Genomic DNA, 20178 nt, shown 5'->3' on the forward strand with positions numbered 1-20178 from the left:
GTCTATTAATATAAACCAGAAGTTTTAGACTGACTGAAATTTCAACTTCTAATTTTGATTACTGGTGCATAAGACACACCCCATATTTTAAGCGTATTTTGAGGGGAATAAAGTGCGTCCTATACGCTGACAAATACGGTACATGGGCCATGTGACACGTTGACTGCAGTATTCTGAGCGCTGCTTATGTAACTGGCAGCTCTGTACACTTCCTTGCACTTTTGCACACCCTTATAAAGTAATGTGTAGTGCACTAACACACGTGACACTTTTCTGTGTAACTGCACATGCTCCACAAGTGATTCAACAAAACCTCAACATGAAAAATAGAAACACTGAAGACACGTTGCCAGACTTGTTACCAGCCTTAACTGTGCCCATTTACCTATGCGAATGCCAACACTGTGCTCTCCCCCACCCCAACAAGTGTAGCATTGTCCTGCATTAAGGACACTTTTCTAGATACAGGAAAAAGTTGGTATCCCCAGGACCTTGCACTTCAGGGACATGTGGAGAGCGTCTAGCAAGGTGATAATTTCTAAAGACACAAAGATGTCTTGTTTGCTTTTTGTGATTTTATAAGAGGTTATTAATGTGCACTTGACTTGAAAACATTGCCTCCCTAGAGATGCGACTCGCTTGTTTACTGTTTCCAAAATGACTAGGGGGCATATGATATAAGCTACTAAGTAGTAGATTTAAAACAAAGTGGAGAAAATATTTCTTCACACAACATGTAATTAAAATCTGGAATTCATTGCCAGAGAATGTGGTGAAATCAGTTAGCTGAGCAGAGTTTAAAAAAGGCTTGGAAAATTTCATAAAAGAGAAGTCCATAGACCATTATTGAGATGTCTTAGGGAAATCCACTGCTTATTCCTAGGATAAGCAGCATAAAATCTGTTTTGTTATTGGGATCTAGCTGGGTTCTTGGGACCTGGGTTGGCCACTGTTGGGAAAAGGACACTTGGCTTGACGGACCTTTGGTCTGTCCCAGTAGGGCAACTTTGATGTTCTTACGACCTTCATATCATTTCTCCAAATAATGTTAGACTGTCTTTACTTTATTCAGTGACTGCAAATATTCAGTACACCGTCAAAAGTGCAGAGGACAACGCTGCGCCTTGAGTGCAGTACAAATGCGCGCTGCCGCTTCCACCGCTTTGAGGCCATCCGTTTTACGCTCTTAGGGTGTGTGTGGGGGGAACCCCCTGACTACACATAGAACTGCTTGCGCTCCTGTTGGGGGGGAACCCCCAGTACACTGAGAACTCCCATTCTTTTTGCTGTTCAGGAGTTTTCAGTGTAGGGGGGGTTCCACCCCCCCCCCCAATGGGAGCACTAGGACTTCTAGGTGTAGTGGACCAACTTCTACTCCTGCCCCCCCAGCTCAATAGATGCTAATGCCTTATGGGTCAAAAAGTCGGTTAGGCCAGTAACAGAGATTTTGAGCATGATGCCTTTCCTAGAAGGCAGGAAGAGAAGTGATAATTATTGTCTCCTCATGGGTAACTTTCAGCCATCAAGAGACCTGAAGTCCTCTCCTGTTGGAGAATACGTTATATTTTATTAATGGTCCATTTATTAGTCATATGACAGAAGTTTAAAACTCTTTCCTAATTTGGTTTTATTTCATTCAGTGCAGTTCTGGAGTCTGACCACACACTCAATCTCATTAGAGGTGGCTGCGAGCAGTAGGATTCTCGGCTCAGCTGATGGAAATAAAACTGCTGAGAATCCATTACTTTTGTGTGTAATTACAGTAATGTACATTAGTAAACAGGTTTCTGATTGAAATGGAGAAGAGGACTGATAGGATTGTGCCAACCTCTGGAAAACTTGTTCCAGAAAATTTCAGGATTCCAGCTGCTGCCCAAAGTTTCATCTGGTCTTGGCTTCTCGACTTGGTTTTGTTCATCTGCAGTTTCTCACTTCTCTTGGACTTTCAGCTTAGCTGAGCCCCGAGTCTGTTGGAGCAAAGGTGCCATAACCCAGCTCAATTTGCAACCGTAAGCTTTATTTTTATTAGCAGTTAGAGATCATAATGAACAAACTTTAAGATGAAACAAGAAAACCAAGGAAGTCTTGCACGAGTGTAATAAGAACAGGAAAACATAAGAAAAGCCAGGTTGAGGCAGACCAAGGTCAAAAGTACCTGGCAGATCCCAAAAACGAGATCTGATTCCCATAGTTCATAAGTCATCCGGCTGCCTTATAACATCTAAAGAACAGATGATTTTATCAAAGCTCTCTTTTCACATCAGAACTAAGAAGCTGAAAGAGTTGAGTTGAACGATCACTTTCCTCTGTGCTATCTCTAGTGCCTGAAAAGAATTCTCTTTTTCCCCCTCTGGAGTTTAGGAAAGAGGGAACTCTGTTTTGTTAACAGATCTAATCTAAAGAGAAAGGGACAGTTATCATGAGGATTTCGGGCTGTGATGTATAGAGAAAGTCAGGTGTGATACTGCAAATAACAAGCTGAAGCTCAGAAAGCTCCTTTTGGATAGAACACTCCAGTAACTGGAGATGGAAATGACCCCATGTGGTTATTCTTCATCCATTGCTACCGATCAAGTCCTTGTTTACAGACAGGCAAGTTTGAGTTTGGTAAAACATCATCGGCATAAACTAGTCCATTGTTTGAGAGATGGGATGTGCTGTTCAGTTTCCAAAGTTAAAATAGTTTTTCAGGCAATGTACATTAAATTAGGTTAGATTAGGTGCTATTGACTCTTGTTTGAGTCCTAGCAACTTGATGAATTGTGGATCTAAAAAGAAATCGATTTTATGCTAATCCAGAAAGGTCCTCCGGCATAATTTATTTATGGATCGCTAATATGCCCCAGAATGCGTTCAACGCGATTTACAATTTAGAAGAGTCTGGCCATATCTAGGGATTACATTACTTCATTAGGGTTCATGACAGAGATATCTTGGTTTGTGTTCGTGAAGGCATATGATTATGGGATATGGTTTGCAGAGAGATTGGCCATGTCTGGTGTTGCAATCAGATTTCTCAATGAAGGAAACCAAAAGTATTTCTTAGAGGTACTTGATGTGTACTTGACTCTATTCTCTACTTCGAGCTCAGAGCAAAAGAAGTAGTGGAGGGCAGGGGCAGAAAACTTTCTATTGCATTCATACTCATAAATGATGATTCTACGAAATTCAGTCAACAAATTCCTTATTCCACCACACTGGGTTGTTCTAAACGTGTCAACTGTGCATTAAATGCGTGACCCACGTCTTTGTGTCGAAAGAAAGATTTGTTTAAAACAGGCTGAACTTTCCCAGCCTGAATGCATTTGTTCATATTGGCTCTTCTGCCCGCGCTCTGCGGGTTGCCTTCTTTTCAGTAACACAATTACTTTACCTTTCCAAGGAGCTGTCAGTGTTGGTAAACTCAAGCAGCTAAACTGCATTACACAGCAATCCGCTTCATCTTCTGAAGTTATTAATAGCTTATTGATCAGACCCCATAGCTGCTGAAAGGAATCTCCCTCCCCATCCTTGTTATCTGAATACTGACTGCTAACCAGACCTTGATCAATACCTATTCAATTGCCTGCAAAAATGGTGAGGCCAGTCACTTAATCTGCTTCAGAATGAAGTGTGCTATTAGGAAGCCAAGATTAACAGCTCAGCCCATTCCTAATCAAAGCCTTGTGCTGGGATGAATAAAGCTGGCATGGAAAGTGTCTCCAGTGTAATGTCAAGTCTAACCTGTAGAGTCCAAGACTTTAGCACCTGCCATGCTCTATGAGTTCTGCTGCCACAAAGGTGTCTCTCAAGTCTCATCTTTTCCTCTTTCACCTGGGACACCTGGTGTCTCTCAAGTCTCACCTGTTGCTCTCCACATCCTGGAAAGAATTTGGTACGCTCTTTCCACTTCCTTGTTACTCTGGCATCTCTCAGAGGGCTTGCAGTGGGTCCCAAGAAACAATTACTTTCAAATGAAATGTAAATTGAAATATTTACCACAAATTTAAGATTCTTTACTTTAGTTGTGGGTCCTCAAATGCTGTCCTCGAAGTCCACAATGAATCACCGCTTCCATTATGTGCAAATCAATCTCATACATATTTATTATGGAAATTCTGAAAACCAGGCTGGGTTGTGGACCTTGAAGACTGGATTTGAGGACCCCTGACATCACTAATGAACCTTCCTGTCAAAATCCAGATTTGTGACTAACGGACTTTCCTGCCAAAATCACCTCAAACCCCCAACCAATTAGATCTGAGAACCCACTATATAAAGACAAACTGCAGCCCTCACAGCATACCCTGAAAAAAGCCAAAATAGAATGACTTACTCAGACACAGCAAAACCCAAACAATTATAATAATCGTGATGCCAGCTGCAGAAGTCTAAGAAAACATTTCACAGACTTGTTCTGTTAGGAGGGTTGATATTGGGGTTATCCTGATTGATAATTAAAATGAACAAATGCTCTGGCAGGGATGGAAGCCTAGATGCAAACACCTAACTCCATATGTTAAACTACGTCCGGGGACAGTGATTGCCAGCCTGGATTTAACTTATGTACCGGTACTTCCCAGCCCTTCTATCCTATCAAACATTGTAGTTCACTCCTTTCCCTCACAGTCTGTTATTCTTTCTTCACTCCATCCCCTTAATGGAAATGTAAGCCACCCAGACATTTATTTGATAGATGGGATATAAACCTTTAATAAACTTGGAAACTTAGATACCCAAAAGCAGTTTCGGGAGGAAAGGATGAAGGCTGGTGCTTCAGCTAGGGTACCTGATACTTTTGAGAGAGGCCTGGAATCCTCTTGTCTTGTGGAAAAGCGGAGATTTAGAGGGGATATGATAGAAACTTATAAGATCATGAAGGATATAGTGAAGGTAGAGAGGGCCAGATTCTTCAGACTGGCGGGGGCAACAAAAACCAGAGGGCACTCAAAAAAATTGAAGGGAGATAAGTTCAGAACAAATGCTAGAAAGTTCTTCTTCACACAGAGGGTGGTGGACACCTGGAATGCGCTTCCAGAGGAGGTGGTAGAGCAGAGTACGACTTTGGGGTTCAAAAGGGGATTGGACGAGTTCCTGAAGGAAAAGGGAGTCCAGGGGTACAACTAGAGGGCTACTATACAGTACAAAAGGCTGTAAAGTAATAGATCACTACAGGTCACTGACCTGGGGGGCAGTCACGGGAGCGGACTGCTGGGCATGATGGACCTATGGTCTGACTCAGCAGAGGCAATGCTTATGTGCTTATGTGTTTCCTGTGTTTTAGGAACATCTTCCATATGTCTGACTTGGGTGCTCTCTCTTTTTCACATCCACCTAGCTACTGCATCAGCTTAACGTCTCGCTGATGGATAAGTGCTTCAGCACTATTGTAGCACTTTTCTTGTAAGGGACATTTAACAAGGTGTCCAGGACCCTTACCTCTTTATCTTTTATGCCAGAGTATAGATTTATAAAATTGTAAAGGTCCCCATCTTCAGAAAAGCAAATTGGAAGAGACCGTTGATTTCAAAGTTGGTCAAAATTTAAACAACCTGCGCTATACAGATGATACAATGCTCATCACCAGCAGCAAAGAAGACGTGTTGTATCTACTGAGAAAAGTCAAAGCTGAAAGTCATGACATGAGATTAGAACTGAACATAAACAAGACGAAGATTATGAACACGGAAAATGATGAAGATTTTGAACTTGAAGGTGATAGAAGTTGTAAAGGATTTCAATCTGCTGGATTCTTTTGTAAACAAAAAAAGCAACTAACAGGGAGGAAATACTCCACAAAGTATCCTCTTGACAAAGTATTCAAAGGCAAGGAAATAACACTCCAAACTTGTCCACGCATTTTCTCAGTGATCAATTACAGATGTGAAAACTGGACACTATTAAAGCAAGACAGAAAGAAGAGTAACTTATTTGAGCTTTGGTGTTGGAGAAAAATTTTATGCATGCTGTGGACCGCCAGAAGAACTAACAAATCAATTCTGGAAGAGATCAAACCGGCTATGTCACTAGAAGGCCAGATGATGAAGTTACAACTGTCTTATTTTGATCATACTGTCAGATCATTGGAGAAGGACATCATGTTTGGAAAGATCAAAGGAACCAGGTGAAAAGGGTGACCTGCAATCACATGGCTGGACATGTTGAAAACAACCATGGGGAAGATGCTGGAGCACTTTACTTGACTAGCACAAAACCAATTTCTTCTTAGATCTGAAACTCATCACTAGAAATCGAGCACTTGATGACATCTAAGAAGAAAAGTCTCCAGTGGCTACAGCTAGGCACAGTTGTGTTTATAAAGATTCTATCTAGTAGCATGACCTTAAAGACATGGTCATAAAGCAAAGTTGGTATTTAGTGCTGTGTGGGAGACTTCAGTTTCATTAATAACAGACTCCTGGGCCAGTCATGGTTTCCATAGTCCAGTTCAGCTGCAACTAGCCAAAAAGTTCAGGTTTGGGGTCTGTTTGAAAATCCACCATCCTCACTCTTGTGAAATCTGTTATAAGAGAAGAACATTATTGATGAGCTTAATCCCATGATGTGCTGGCATGAACCCCCTTCTCCCTGATTAAGCAGGGCCACCTGTCTCTCAGTAACTTCTTCGTAGCTAATGTCATGCTGGAAAATGATAGAAAAGAAACTGCTCTGTCTGCTCTTTTAGGTTACCTACCGTAGAGAAAGATTTTTAGAGTAGGTTATAATGTTTAACCCACAGTGAATCCACTTTTTTGAAACTCCCAGGAGAAGGAGGACGTTGTGTCCCCTGCTGGTCGCTTGAACTGGATTTTGCTTCAAACCTGGGTCCCTGCATTATTTCAGAACTCATATGGGGAAGAAAACCATATTCGTTGTTCAGGAGACAACATAGGGGTTGGTCTTCTCCCCTTCTCTCAAAACGGATGGATACGTTTCCTAATCAATGGATGTTACTCAGCAAGAAAACCCACAAGCAATAACTAGAATGATATTTAATTTTTAAAACAAAATGTACTGTACGTAATTTGCTTAAAATCTACTTTTTTTGCTTAATAGAATATACAAAACTAGTCTTTAAGCCCGTTACATTAACGGGTGCTAGAACATATGTGTGTGTGTCTGTCTTTATTTCTTTCTCTCTCTCTCTCCTTAGCCGCTTTTTTTCTTTCTGCCTTTCTTTTTCCTTGGCTGTCCATCACCACCCCTTGCCTGCTGCCCCTGTCCATTTTCCCTTCCTTTTACCTCCCCTGTGTCCACCACCACCCCTTCACTGCTCTCCTTATGCAGCAGCAGCCCTTCTCCCTTTGTTTTACCCCCCCTGTCCAGCAGCACCTCTTTCCTTCTCCCCCTGTCCAACATTAGTCCTCCGTTCCTTTTCTTCAACCCCCTGTCCATCAGCATCTCTTTCGTTCTCCCCCTGTCCAACGGGTGCTAGAGTAGACGACTGGGTTTTTTTTCCTTTCTCACTCTGTGCTTGGATGCTGTCTGTCATTCTTTCTGTCTGTGTCTCTGTCTTGCGCCCTGCCTGCCTGTATTTCTCCATTGCGCCAAGCCTGCCTATCTCTCTGTGGCCCCCTTCTCTTCCCCGGCATGATTGGTGTGTGCCCCCAGAACACCCTTCCCCCCAAAGCAGCCCCGTTTCCCAATGCCTCTGCCCCCTTTTGTGCCATGCCTGCCTGCTCCGTGGCCCCCTTCTGTTTCCCCCCTATGATTGCTGTCTGGCCCAGCAAACCCCTCACTCCAAAGCAGCCCCCTTCCCTCTCCCCTTGTTGAGCCATGGCTGCCTGTTCTGTGATCCCCTGCCCATGACTGCTATGTGCCCCCAGCACACCCCTTCCCCCAAAGCAGCCCCGTTTCCCAATGCCCCTGCCCCCTTTTGTGCCATGCCTGCCTGCTCCGTGGCCCCCTTCTGTTTCCCCCCTATGATTGCTGTCTGACCCAGCAAACCCCTCACTCCAAAGCAGCCCCCTTCCCTCTCCCCTTGTTGAGCCATGGCTGCCTGTTCTGTGATCCCCTGCCCATGACTGCTATGTGCTCCCAGCACACCCCTACCCCCAAAGCAGCCCCCTTCCCTCTCCCCTTGTTGAGCCATGGCTGCCTGTTCTGTGATCCCCTGCCCATGACTGCTATGTGCCCCCAGCACACCCCTTCCCCCAAAGCAGCCCCGTTTCCCAATGCCCCTGCCCCCTTTTGTGCCATGCCTGCCTGCTCCGTGGCCCCCTTCTGTTTCCCCCCTATGATTGCTGTCTGACCCAGCAAACCCCTCACTCCAAAGCAGCCCCCTTCCCTCTCCCCTTGTTGAGCCATGGCTGCCTGTTCTGTGATCCCCTGCCCATGACTGCTATGTGCTCCCAGCACACCCCTACCCCCAAAGCAGCCCCCTTCCCTCTCCCCTTGTTGAGCCATGGCTGCCTGTTCTGTGATCCCCTGCCCATGACTGCTATGTGCCCCCAGCACACCCCTACCCCCAAAGCAGGGATCGTGAGAGGAGCCACAGTAGCAGTTTTAAACTTTTTTAAAAAATCCAGCTTAGAACTAAGGGAGCCGTTTTCAAAGCCGCCGCCGCGACTCCTCTCATGAGCTGCACTTGGAGCGGCGGCGACGGCGGCATTTGGCCAACCGGCTCCCTCGAAACCCTCCCCCCCCCCCCTTTCCCTTCCCGCGGTCCGTCTGGCTGCGTTGTTCTGAAGCGGGAGGCGGGGCCTCAGCACCGGCTGGGCGACTCGCGCCGCCGGCCCCCAAGAGCTCGAGGCCGGCGGCGGACATGGCTCGCGTTGCCGACTTTGGTGACGTACAACCCGCGCATGCGCACTAAAAAAAACCGCCACATCAGGGAACCCGTTTTTTTTTAGTGCGCATGCGCGGCCTACCATTAGCTAACAAGTGACTTATTTATTGACTGATGTCTTTTGATATTATGTGTACAATTAAAAATTATATGACCTAGATGTACTGATTTTAAAAAATGTCTTCTGCACTATAAAGAAAAGAAAAAACAAGGTTTGATCCAATATTTCAAACAAAGACTGTTTTAGCTCATCATAATAAAACCTTTATATTTAAGTCTTATTTATCTCTGGTTGATGTGGACCGTTCCATCCCCACTTTTTAAAATCTTTGCTGTACTATTGAAACACTCCCAAAACATCAGGTATTTTCATTTTTTAAAAATAGCATGCATTATTCACAAGATAAATATATGATGAAAACCCAAATGACACAGAATTTCAGCAAGCAAAACTTACTGACTTTGTCAAATTATGTATTTAAAAATAGCCTCCCTATTAGGAGAAGAATATGGTACCATTTGGCACCTGTAGTAAAGAAAACATAGAAAGAGGAAATTGAAGGCAGAGAAAGACGTAGACGGCCATTTTCAAAAAGAACATCTAAGTCCGACTTGGACATTTACTATTAAGCATCTAAAGTTGAAAGCACAGAAATGTCAATTTTTGAAAGCCGATGTCCAAAAATATATATACAGTATATATATTTTTTGAAAATTGTCTACTTGGACGTCCAACCCTTAGGACATTTAACTTTATACCTCATTTTCAACCAAAGAAATGTCCAAGTTGAAAACGTACAAATCCAGACCTTTTGGACATCACTGTGATGGCTGGCCACACAGACTTGGTAAAAAAAAAAAAAAAAAAAAATGCACCTTAGAAGGCACAGCTGTGAGCTTCATATAAAGGGTACCAGAAGTACATCGCACCATATACCCCCTATAATTTATGCTGAGCTTTCCAAAACTCCCCCCAAACCTACTAGACCCACCTGTCTACCACCCTAATAGCCTTTATGGTTGCAGATGGCACCTATATGGCATTACAGTCGGATTTTGGTGGGCTCATACTTCACACCATAAATATAGTGGTTACAGTGACTTATGGGCCTGGGTCCTCCTCTCTATGGTTCACCAGGTTACTTAAGACACTTGCATGATGCTCTACTAGGCTTTCTCATACCATAAGAACATAAGAAGTTGCCTCCACTGGGTCAGACCAGAGGTCCATCGCGCCCAGCGGTCCGCTCCCACGGCGGCCCATCAGGTCTGTGACCTGTGAAGTGGTTTCTGACCACTTCTATAACCTACCTCTAGTTCTATCTGTACCCCTCAATCCCCTTATCCTCCAGGAACCTATCCAAACCTTCCTTGAACCCCTGTAGTGTGCTCTGGCCTATCACACCTTCCGGAAGCGCGTTCCATGTGTCCACCACCCTCTGGGTAAAAAAGAACTTCCTAGCATTTGTTCTAAACCTGTCCCCTTTCAATTTCTCCGAGTGACCCCTAGTACTTGTGGTTCCCCACCAAGTGCAGCTGTTCTAGAGATTGGTATGTTCTCTTTCATTCAGATTTTTTAGGGGTGGGAGGGGGTTAGTAAGCAGTGGAGTCCCTCGTTACAACCATTGCTGGCATTTTTAAGACACTATTTGGTTGGTGACTGAGCACTATATATGATTTAGCACTTTTTCAGCACATTTTAGTAGTGACATTCGTATTGAATGTTTTCTTCAGTCCTCTGATGTTTTAGACCTTTTTTGATATACATATGAAGAATTACACTTGTGGAGAGATTTTTTGGAATTGCGCATTTTAACACAAGTAATTGCAGAGTTGCTCCTCATATTTGTTATGTGAGGAGGGGGTCATACCTTAATGTATCTAGTGGTCATCTGGTTTTAGACACTTCTAAAACAGGTTTAGCTCTGAATGTCTAAGTTCCGTCTAGGACTTTTTGAGAAAGGCTTGATTATCGTCACAAGATGTCCAAGTTAAGCATGCCCAAAACACGCTCATAACACGCCCCCTGGATCTCTGGATGCACAGCAGATGAAATGTCTCACTAGATGTCCAGGAAAATGGTTTTGATTATTGGCACTTTGACATTCTGGCAATTAGGACGTCCAAGTGCCGACTTAGGCATTTTTTTGTACATTTAAGTTTTTAAATTGAGCCCTCAAATGCTTATCCATGCCCTGCACTATCCCTTCCTCTGTCTTAGAAGTCCAACGTACTGGTTTGTTGCCATCTCTGTCATGCAGAAGGAAGACCTGATGGCATCATTGCCACGGGTAAGACACAGTTTCTTTTGGTACTTCAATGTGCTTCTCATTACTGTTCTTCCCCCCCCCCCTCCACCCCCAACACACACACACACACACACCAAGTTTGGTTTCTTAAAATGACAGGTTTGCCAGCATTGCTTTCGTTGTTTTGTAACATGGTAGCAGACGGCAGATAAAGACCAGCATGGACCCTGTCTGCCCAGCAAGGTAACTAGAGGCCATGCCTGCTGCTCTGTGCAAAACATGCAGGTCAGCTCCATGGTACAGGAGGAGAGTCTCTTTCAACTGAAAGGAAGCTCTGGAATGAGGGGACATAGGATGAAGCTGAAAGGGGACATGAGTATTCTAAGGAAATTTTTCATGTCCTCCCGATGCAGCTGGTGAACACAAGGGCTATATCCAAATTCAAGAAAGCTTGCGACAAGCACGCAGGATCTCTAAGGGAGAAGAGAGGCTGGTGGAGATTAGAAGATGATGTGGATGGGCAGTGGAGAGGCCATATGGCCTTTACTTGTTTTCTATATGTCTATTTCATAGTATAAAGAACGCATGTGAGATGTTCCATAGGACACCATTTTAAGTCCATATTATAAACACACGGGAGGCTGCCTGGGGTCTCCAGCATCGAGTATCTGGGGCAAAGGTCAAGGGCTGGCACTTAGCCAGACAAACCAATTTTCAGAGACTGGCCGGCTCACGTTAATGGCTAACGATAGACAAGCCTTTTGGACGTGCCATAGTTGGCCAGCCAAGGAAAGTCAGCGGTGACTGGCTATATCTCACAACATAGCTAGTCACTGGGCTAGCTGGCAAACCAGATATTCAGCAGGAGATAGCGAGTTATCTCTCATTGAATATCGGTGGCTAGCCGGCTGTTCCCACTAGATATCTGCCTTGTAGGAAATACGCTTCCGGATCCTCTGTAGTGTTAATGCTCAGGGCACATGCTTACGCCTGCTGTGCGTGGACTGAATATGCTAGAAAATACATGGGCACATTGTAACTTCAGCCAGTCATGCCCGCAGGAATGAATACATGTGGCACATACAGAAGCAGACGCTGTCTTCTCACTACAAGTACGACATTATCATGGGACACTTATAAAGAGGCTGCAAAAAAGAACCCAAAATACAAATATGAATATACAAAACACAATTAGCAACAAACTTTTGATCACCTGGTAAGAGTATACCAAAATAAAAGGCTTGAAGAGATACTAAAAGAGGTATCAGATAATAATGAGAGGACATCACTAATATGAGCAAGATTTAACCCCAGGCAAGATCTCATACATGAAAAGCACCAGACACGAGGTTTAAATAAAACCTGCCCCATACATCATTATGTCCGGTCCCACGGCAACAAGAGGACATCCGCTCAAACTCAAGGGTGGGAGACTTCATGGCGACATCAGGAAGTACTTCTTCACCGAAAGGGTGGTTGATCGTTGGAATGGTCTTCCACGTCAGGTAGTCGAAGCCAGCAACGTGCTCGACTTCAAGAGACGATGGGATAAACATGTGGGTTCACTCCAGGAAAATGCTTAGGGGAGGGTTCTTTTTAAGGGGAGGGATCTTTGAGTGGGCAGACTTGTTGGGCCGTCAGCCCTTTTCTGCCGTCATACTCTATGTATGTATTCTATGTATATATGCAAAAAGCCATAAACCACAGGCATTAAATCAAACCAGGTGAAACAAAGGATTAAAAATGTTTTAATCTCCCGGTATCAAAATTCATCAAAACTTCCTCTGAGATTCATCCAAAGATTATATAGAAACCATTAAAGTGCAATTTGCTAATGGTAAAAGAGTCATTGAGAAATTGTAAGTACCGTACTTAGCTAAATCTCATCAAGATTTGTATCACCACTCAACAGAGCCCCGTTTCGGTATCTTTGTCAGGAGTGGAGATTAAAGTGCTGGTAAGATGAGATGCAGAACAAACTAGTCCATTTTAGAGCCACAGACAACATAAATCCTGAATGCATGATCCATCCAAAGCTTGGCAAAATCAAACTAAAGCTCTTCAAGCCTTTTCTTTTGGCATACTCCCACCAGGTGATAAAAAGTTTGTTGCCAATTCACACTTATAAAGAGCCATTTCTGCTGCCTTTACACATGTATGTCTCTGGATTTCATCAAGCTAATGTGGCTTTCTCTTTTTCTAGGCTTCCTGAAGTTCGGATATCAGACAACGGGCCCTATGAATGCCATGTGGGCATTTATGACAGAGCAACTCGTGAGAAAGTGGTCTTGTCTTCCGACAATGTTTTTCTCAACGTGATGTGTGCGTATGAGGTCTTTTCATTTCTAACTACGTATGGTTTTAAAAAATGTTCTACTGGACAAGGCCAAAGGAATTTGAGGGTCTTAAAAAGGCCTTGATGTGGAATATTTTACTCAGACAGGTATTCTCCAAGTAAAATGCATCCCTAACTTATCCAAACTAGATAATTTGTGCTGTTTTGCATGGATGCTGCAATGACTATATTTTTGGTTCATTTTTTAAGGAAAACCACTGTTTTTCATTGTTTATTTTTATTTTTTCCAAAGCTTGGCTTCTGTTTATAATCCAAGGTTAAGTGTCAAACTCAGAGTCCAAATGATAGGAGATAAAAGTCAAAAGAAAAGTAGTGTATGGAGCAAAAGAAAAATGAAAGCAGAGAAACTAATCCTACTCCAAACATAAGAGCTTCAGTCCTAGCTCAACCAGCGCAAATTAATGCTTTCCATTGTTTATAATGAGATGTTTGTAACCTTAGAAAGTATGGTAGAGAATTATACAGTAGTGGGCCAGGCCTTGAACGAGTCTATATGTGATGGAAGAGGGACAGTAAAGGCTAGATTCTGCAAATGGTGCGGTTATCGGGCAATGCCTCCAAACATGACACCATTTGCAGAATCGCGGCTATGTGAAATGTAGGTGCTGGAAATATCGACCTTTCGTGAGAATCGTATCTATGTTTTTCCAGCACCTACTTGCTATCAGGCATAGCTGAGATATGGAGGTACGTACATACACTTCAGAAAGTTATTCAAGTCGTCTCTATTTGTACGATTTTTAGAAAATTAATAAGGGGTTTATGATTATTCTTTAGGTCGCTGGGATGTCCAGTTTCTTACTCTTTGTGAACTGCATCGATCCGTGAGGTTTTGCGGTCTAGAAATGAAATGTAATGTCATGTAAGGAGGTACCTAAGGCCACTTCCAGCGTTAAGCATGACTTAGGTGCTTGTAGAGCATCATCTAAAAATCTAGGCCTAGCAGTCATGGTTGCCCGTTGCTTTGGCTGACTTGTCACCAGTGAAACTCTTATCTTGTTCTTGGGAATTGAACCTTTATCGGTGAAATGAATGAACATCTGTTCTATCTGCCTGGTATCTGAACTTTCACATAACAAGAAGCAGATGACTTGTTTTTTTCTGTATAACCGAGATGTAACATCCTCATATTCTGGGAACATGGACCATCCTGTGACTGTTCTCTATGTGTATGAAAGGTAAACATTGGGTGTGAATGTTGCTATAAAGGGAGGCCCTTTAATGAGGCTCATTGTAGCTCATCTGCAGAACAATCAATCAGCTCTTCTATGATACAACGCGAAAAACCATTTACTCGGTAGTTGCGCCCACACTTTGGAACGCCTTTCCCCTAACACTACGGCAAGAAACTAGTTTCAACAACTTTAAAATCAATCTTAAAACTTTTCTTTTCAAGACTCTTATATGATCTACGATCGATAATGAAAAAAAAAAAAAGCGAAGACTCCAGTTCCAGACCATCCCTCTTCCGTTAATTTTTTTTTCCTGCACCTTTTCCTTTTATTTTTATTATTGTACTCTTTCCCTTTTTCCTTTTGTTTCAATCCTTTTTGTCCTAATAGTCACTATTAGTTTGTCTATTCCCCAGGTTTTTAATGAATTTTTAATACTGTAAACCGCTTTGGTATGTATAAGCGGTCTATCAAATCAGAATCAACTTGAAACTTGCCCAGAGGCCTTTCCCATTGCAAAGCTCCCAGCCTGACTATAAAGGGCTACCCAGTTTGTGAGAGGCTAGAGGACGCGGGCAGAGGCCCCCATGGTGATGTATTTTTCATTTTTTTTCTCTCTGTAAATAAATACTAAACTTATTTTTAAAAAGAAACTAGTGTGTGATTTCTATTGTACAAATTGTTTTGTATTGGCTTGTTGTAACAATTACAGCTGGGCAAAACAATTCTGTAAGGCACCTCCTTAGATGGGATAATGACACCGGTTTGGGAGGCGTCCTTAGGCATTTTAATTGGCTTTTAATCGCCGCAGTCAATTACTAGACCAATTAAAACAATTAAGTTAGGAAGCATTAGGATGCCTACTGCAGCTTAACTTAACTATCTCCTTTGGAATGTAAGGGACAAGCGCGTACATAGCAGCAGAAACCACGTAACTTCCCACTCTGCCTCTGTTCCTCTCCAGGACACCCAAACGCTACCAGAGTAGTATCAGGGCATTCAGCCATACAGCTGGAAATCTGAGTATAACCCCAGTGAGCTGCAATAATCTGGATAAGAGTCACTGAATATTGAGGCCTCAATTTCTGTCCAAGATTCATTCTAATAAAGAGTTTGGGGAATCTTACATTGCACATGACATATAACTGGTAGCCACAAAGCTCCATCCTAACGGTGTCGCTTGACTGCAGCTCTTCCTGTCTAGGGTTACCCGAATCACAACCCATTCAGCCCCCAGCCCCGCCTGGTCAACCTGGTCACATGTGCTGGTGTGATACGATGATGTCACATGAATGCGCACCTGTGCATGCACAGATTCCGTCCCGACGTCGCTGGAAGCTTTTTAAAACCCGGGGAAATCCGAACATTTGGTAACCCTCTTCCTGTCGGTGTTTTAGCTGGAGAAGAAGCGGACACTGGTTTGCTTTCAGTGGGAGACTCCCATCTCCTGTTGTGGAGCCCAGAACTCCCGCTCAGCAGCTGCCCCCCAACTCCTGTGATGTCATCTACTGCTGAAAGCCCAATCTCTCAGGACTGGCACCGCAGCAGTAGGAGATGTTTTATTAAGGTATGTCCTGGCTTGTTGCTGGTGCTGTCAAGCTGAGGTGTGTCGGGGGCCTGGTTTAAGATCTCCCCTCTGTTTGTGCAGTATTTCTGATCCCAGGTAGGCATAGAACTCAGCAGAACGTTTCCTTAAGCAGTAATGAAAGCAAAAGTACCCTTTAGGCTAAATTTGCTAGCACTGATTTCAGGTTTCAGACCTCAGGTGCTTTGATCATTTACATCTTTATTACTTGATTCTATTCTGTGTCGTATTTGATCGGAGAAGTAAGTAGAATCTCTTCCTCCTAATTCTACAACCAGCACAGCCCAGACTTCATCCATATTAAATCAAGGGTTCACAGACCTCCTTCTTCTGCTCAATTATTCTCTTCATTTGCACCCGTTTCACGTTCGGAACAGTCCCGCTCCTGAAGTCCAATGTTCACTCTCTGATTGGATGTTTTGTTCTGGCTCCACCTGCAGCTGGCGTAGCTGAATGATATAATAAAATCCAGGCTTTGTACCAGGTTTTGCTACTTTTTGCCACAGATTGCACTCCCCTTTTCCCCCTGTGAATTCTGTTTTTGCAACGCTCTGGGGATTCGATGGCAAATTAAGACATAAAGTTTCAATTGCATTTAACTCTAAATCTTGAATCAGTTACACAGTGAGTGGAAAGCAAGAAAGAAGCCTCCGTAGTATGCTGGTCACCACGGAGAAAGCAACATTTTGTAGGGTTGTGGGCTAAACTAGCAGTGGAACAGATGTTGGCCAACATCAGAAATTCGGCACTAACACACAGCTGGCCTAGAGCAGCAGGGTGAGCAGGACGTTCATTTCCCTGGCATGTGTCTTGCTTTGGGTCTGTCCTTTCGTTATTGTTTTTCAGTGAGAGAAGAAAATTGATGCTGTTTTCTGTACAGGGTCAGCGAGCAGGGACAGGTGTCAAAAGGAAACCAGGAAGCAAATTGAATATGTACCTTTGTTATTAGGGACGGGGACAAAAGGATCCAGAGCCTTTTGTCCTCCATCTCCTCTGCTGTTGTCTCTGATTGTCCACAGGTGGCAGAGTAATCTTCTTCTGTTGTCGTTGTGCCATTTTCATTAAATAGATATTATGAGACAAAATCACTGACTGCTACAGGGGCATTGATAAGGGACAGCGGAAATGGCATTTACACAGATAGAGTTGAAGAAAAAGCCCAATTGTTAATTATTTATACGAATTAATTTCTGCCTTTTCAGGAAAACATAGAAACATGATGGCAGGTAAAGAACAAATGGCCCATCCAGTCTGCCCATCCACAGCATCCACTGTCTCCTCCTCTCCCAATTGGCTAATTTGCATCTCCTCTTCCTATAGGCTAAGGCTTTTTACATCTGCATTGTGAGGTCATAGAACTTTATGGTTATAGAAACATGATGACAGATAAAGGCCAAATGGCCCATCCAGTCTGCCCATCCGCAGCATCCACTGTCTCCTCCTCTCCCTATTGGCTAAGGCTCTTAAACATTTGCATCTCCTCTTCCTATAGGCTAAGGCTCTTTATGGTTATAGAAACATGATGGCAGATAAAGGCTAAGTGACCCATCCGCAGCATCCACTATCTCCTCCTTTCCCTATTGGCTAAGGCTCTTAACATTTGCATCTCCTCTTCCTATAGGCTAAGGCTTTTTACACCTGCATTGTGAGGTCATAGAGCTTGAACATGACGACAGATAAAGGCCAAATGGCCCATCCAGTCTGCCCATCTGCAGAATCTACTATCTCCTCCTCTCCCTAAGAAATCCCACGTGCCTGTCTCATGCGTTCTTGAATTCAGACACCTCTTCCGGGAGACTATTCCATGCATCAACCACCCTTTCTGTAAAAAAGTATTTCCTTAGATTACTCCTGAGCCTATCACCTCTTAACTTTATCCTATGCCCTCTCATTCCAGAGCTTTCTTTCAATTGAAAGATACTCGCTTCTGTCATATCTTCCCCTCTCCCGAATCTGTCCCTGTCTACTCTTTCTATGCCCTTCATGATCTTGAAGGTTTCTATCATGTCTCCTCTAAGTCGCCGCTTTTCCAGGGAGAAAAGCCCCAGCTTTTTCAGTCTGTCAGTATATGAGAGGTCCCCCATACCCTTTATTAGCTTAGTTGCTCTTCTCTGGACTCTCTCAAGTACCGCCATGTCCTTCTTGAGGTACGGCGACCAGTACTGGACACAGTACTCCAGGTGCGGGCGCATACAATCACACTCAAGTCCCGCTCTTCTGTCGTGCACATAAGCTCTTCACTCCCTAATCTGTACCGTTCCCTCGGGTTTTTGCAGCTCAAATGTATGCCCTTGCATTTCTTAGCATTAAATTTTAGCTGCCAAATTTCAGACCATTCCTCAAGCTTCACTAGGTCCAGGGGCGGAGTGATGAAGGTTGGCGCTCGGGATGGTTGTACCCAGCATCACGGTGCCATGCGTCTCCCACTCTACTCCAATTGAGCACCACCCAGTGTACCTCTTGAAATGTTTGCCAGTGCCAGCACCATTTTCCACCTGCTGCTCGCTTCATTCTTGGCACCTTTCTGAAGTCACATCCTGGTGCCGTGAGCAGGAAGTGACATCAGAAGGGAGCCAAGATCAGTGTGAGCATCAAGTGGAAGGTTTATTTATTTATTTAAAAACTTAAACCCTGCTTAAACCTAAGCAGTTCACAAAGTACAGAATGCTGCGGCTAGATTGATAATAGGAATGTCAAGATGTGGCCACATTACACCATTGCGTTGGTTGCCAGTTGTATTTAGAATCCAATACAAAGCAATTATGATTTGTCACCAATTTTTATATGGCAGAATCCCGGAATTTTTTAAGAGCAAGATGTCTAGTTATCAACCAACAAGATCATTACGTTCCAAACATTCTGCATTGTTGAAAGCAAATGTTAACCCAAAATATGCTGAAACCAATACAAAGACCTTTTCATGTGCAGGAGTAAAATTATGGAATACCCTTGTAGGGCAAATTCAAAAATGCAGTGATAGGAGTTCTTTTAGAAAATTGCTAAAAACACAATTATTTGTGGATGCATTTCTCTGAATTCTGATCTTTCTGTTGTGAGAACTGAATTCTTCTGTTTCTACTTGTCTTAATTGGTTTTAAGATTTTATGCATGTAACCATTTTGTAAACCGCTTTGATATAAAATAAATACATGCGTAATCATAAATAACAAATTTTTTAAAAAACTTTTGAGAAAAAGCCTCCGTAAATAAAGTTGTATTCAACACCCCTTTGAATTTCTGAATGTCTACAAGCAGCTGAAATGGTCCAGCCAAATTATTCCATAAAAGCTCTTGTGCCGGCGATCATTTCAAGAGGTATGCAGGAGGGGGGGAGGTGATGCCCCCCCAAAAAACAGCACCTGGGGCAGTCTGCCCTCCATTACTATGCCACTGAGTAGGTCCTTCATGATGTTATCCACAGCAGAGAAATCAAAGGCCCGAATTCTGTAAATAGGGCCTTACGCGGCTGGCACAATCAGGCTTAGACGCTGTTGGCAGAATTGTGGCTACCAGAACCTAAGAAAAAACTTAGGTTTCAGAAATCTAGGCCAGGATTTTAACCGCCTACATTTCTGGTGCCTAAGTTTTACAGACAATTTGGGCATAGCTGCGCTTAAGGGCATCTCCGCCCCAACCCTTAGGGGCCTCTAGATGGGTTTTTAACAATGCGGTCAATTATCGTGCTGATTAAAGCCAATTAAAGTGGCACCTAATGCTGCAACATTTAAAGAATATGGCCCTCAGCGTCTGTCAAAAGAATAATAGTCACCGGGATGAAATAGGGACACTGGGAAGCAAAGGGTTCTTTGGAGCAGGTCATAAAGAAATGTGCAAATTTGTGACATTTGGCAATAGACATGTCATAGGAGAATGAGCAGGAAGACGAGAACTGGGTCAAATTGGACATTAGCTTAAAAATTGTCTTAGCTGATTTGATGAGTCAGATACTATCTACCCAAAGCAATAAGCCTGTTTATGAGGCTTTCTCGCCAAGGGATAGTCTAAATTGCTCACCCTGTTACTCCTCTTACACAGCCAGAAATGTCAAA

At 43.4% G+C, this 20178-nt stretch overlaps 1 protein-coding gene across 3 annotated transcripts in view; it reads left to right on the forward strand.

Annotated features, from left to right (window-relative positions):
• Positions 1-20178, forward strand: part of IGSF21 (immunoglobin superfamily member 21) — a 298172-nt gene that overhangs the window by 170486 nt on the left and 107508 nt on the right. For all 3 annotated transcript variants that reach the window (XM_033921577.1, XM_033921576.1, XM_033921578.1), the window contains one exon: positions 13220-13338. In XM_033921577.1, the coding sequence (XP_033777468.1) occupies positions 13220-13338 (119 nt within the window). The remainder of the gene's footprint in view (positions 1-13219; positions 13339-20178) is intronic.

The sequence above is a fragment of the Geotrypetes seraphini genome, chromosome 15 (assembly GCF_902459505.1).
Source record: "Geotrypetes seraphini chromosome 15, aGeoSer1.1, whole genome shotgun sequence".
In the NCBI taxonomy this organism is placed as follows: Eukaryota; Metazoa; Chordata; class Amphibia; order Gymnophiona; family Dermophiidae; genus Geotrypetes; species Geotrypetes seraphini.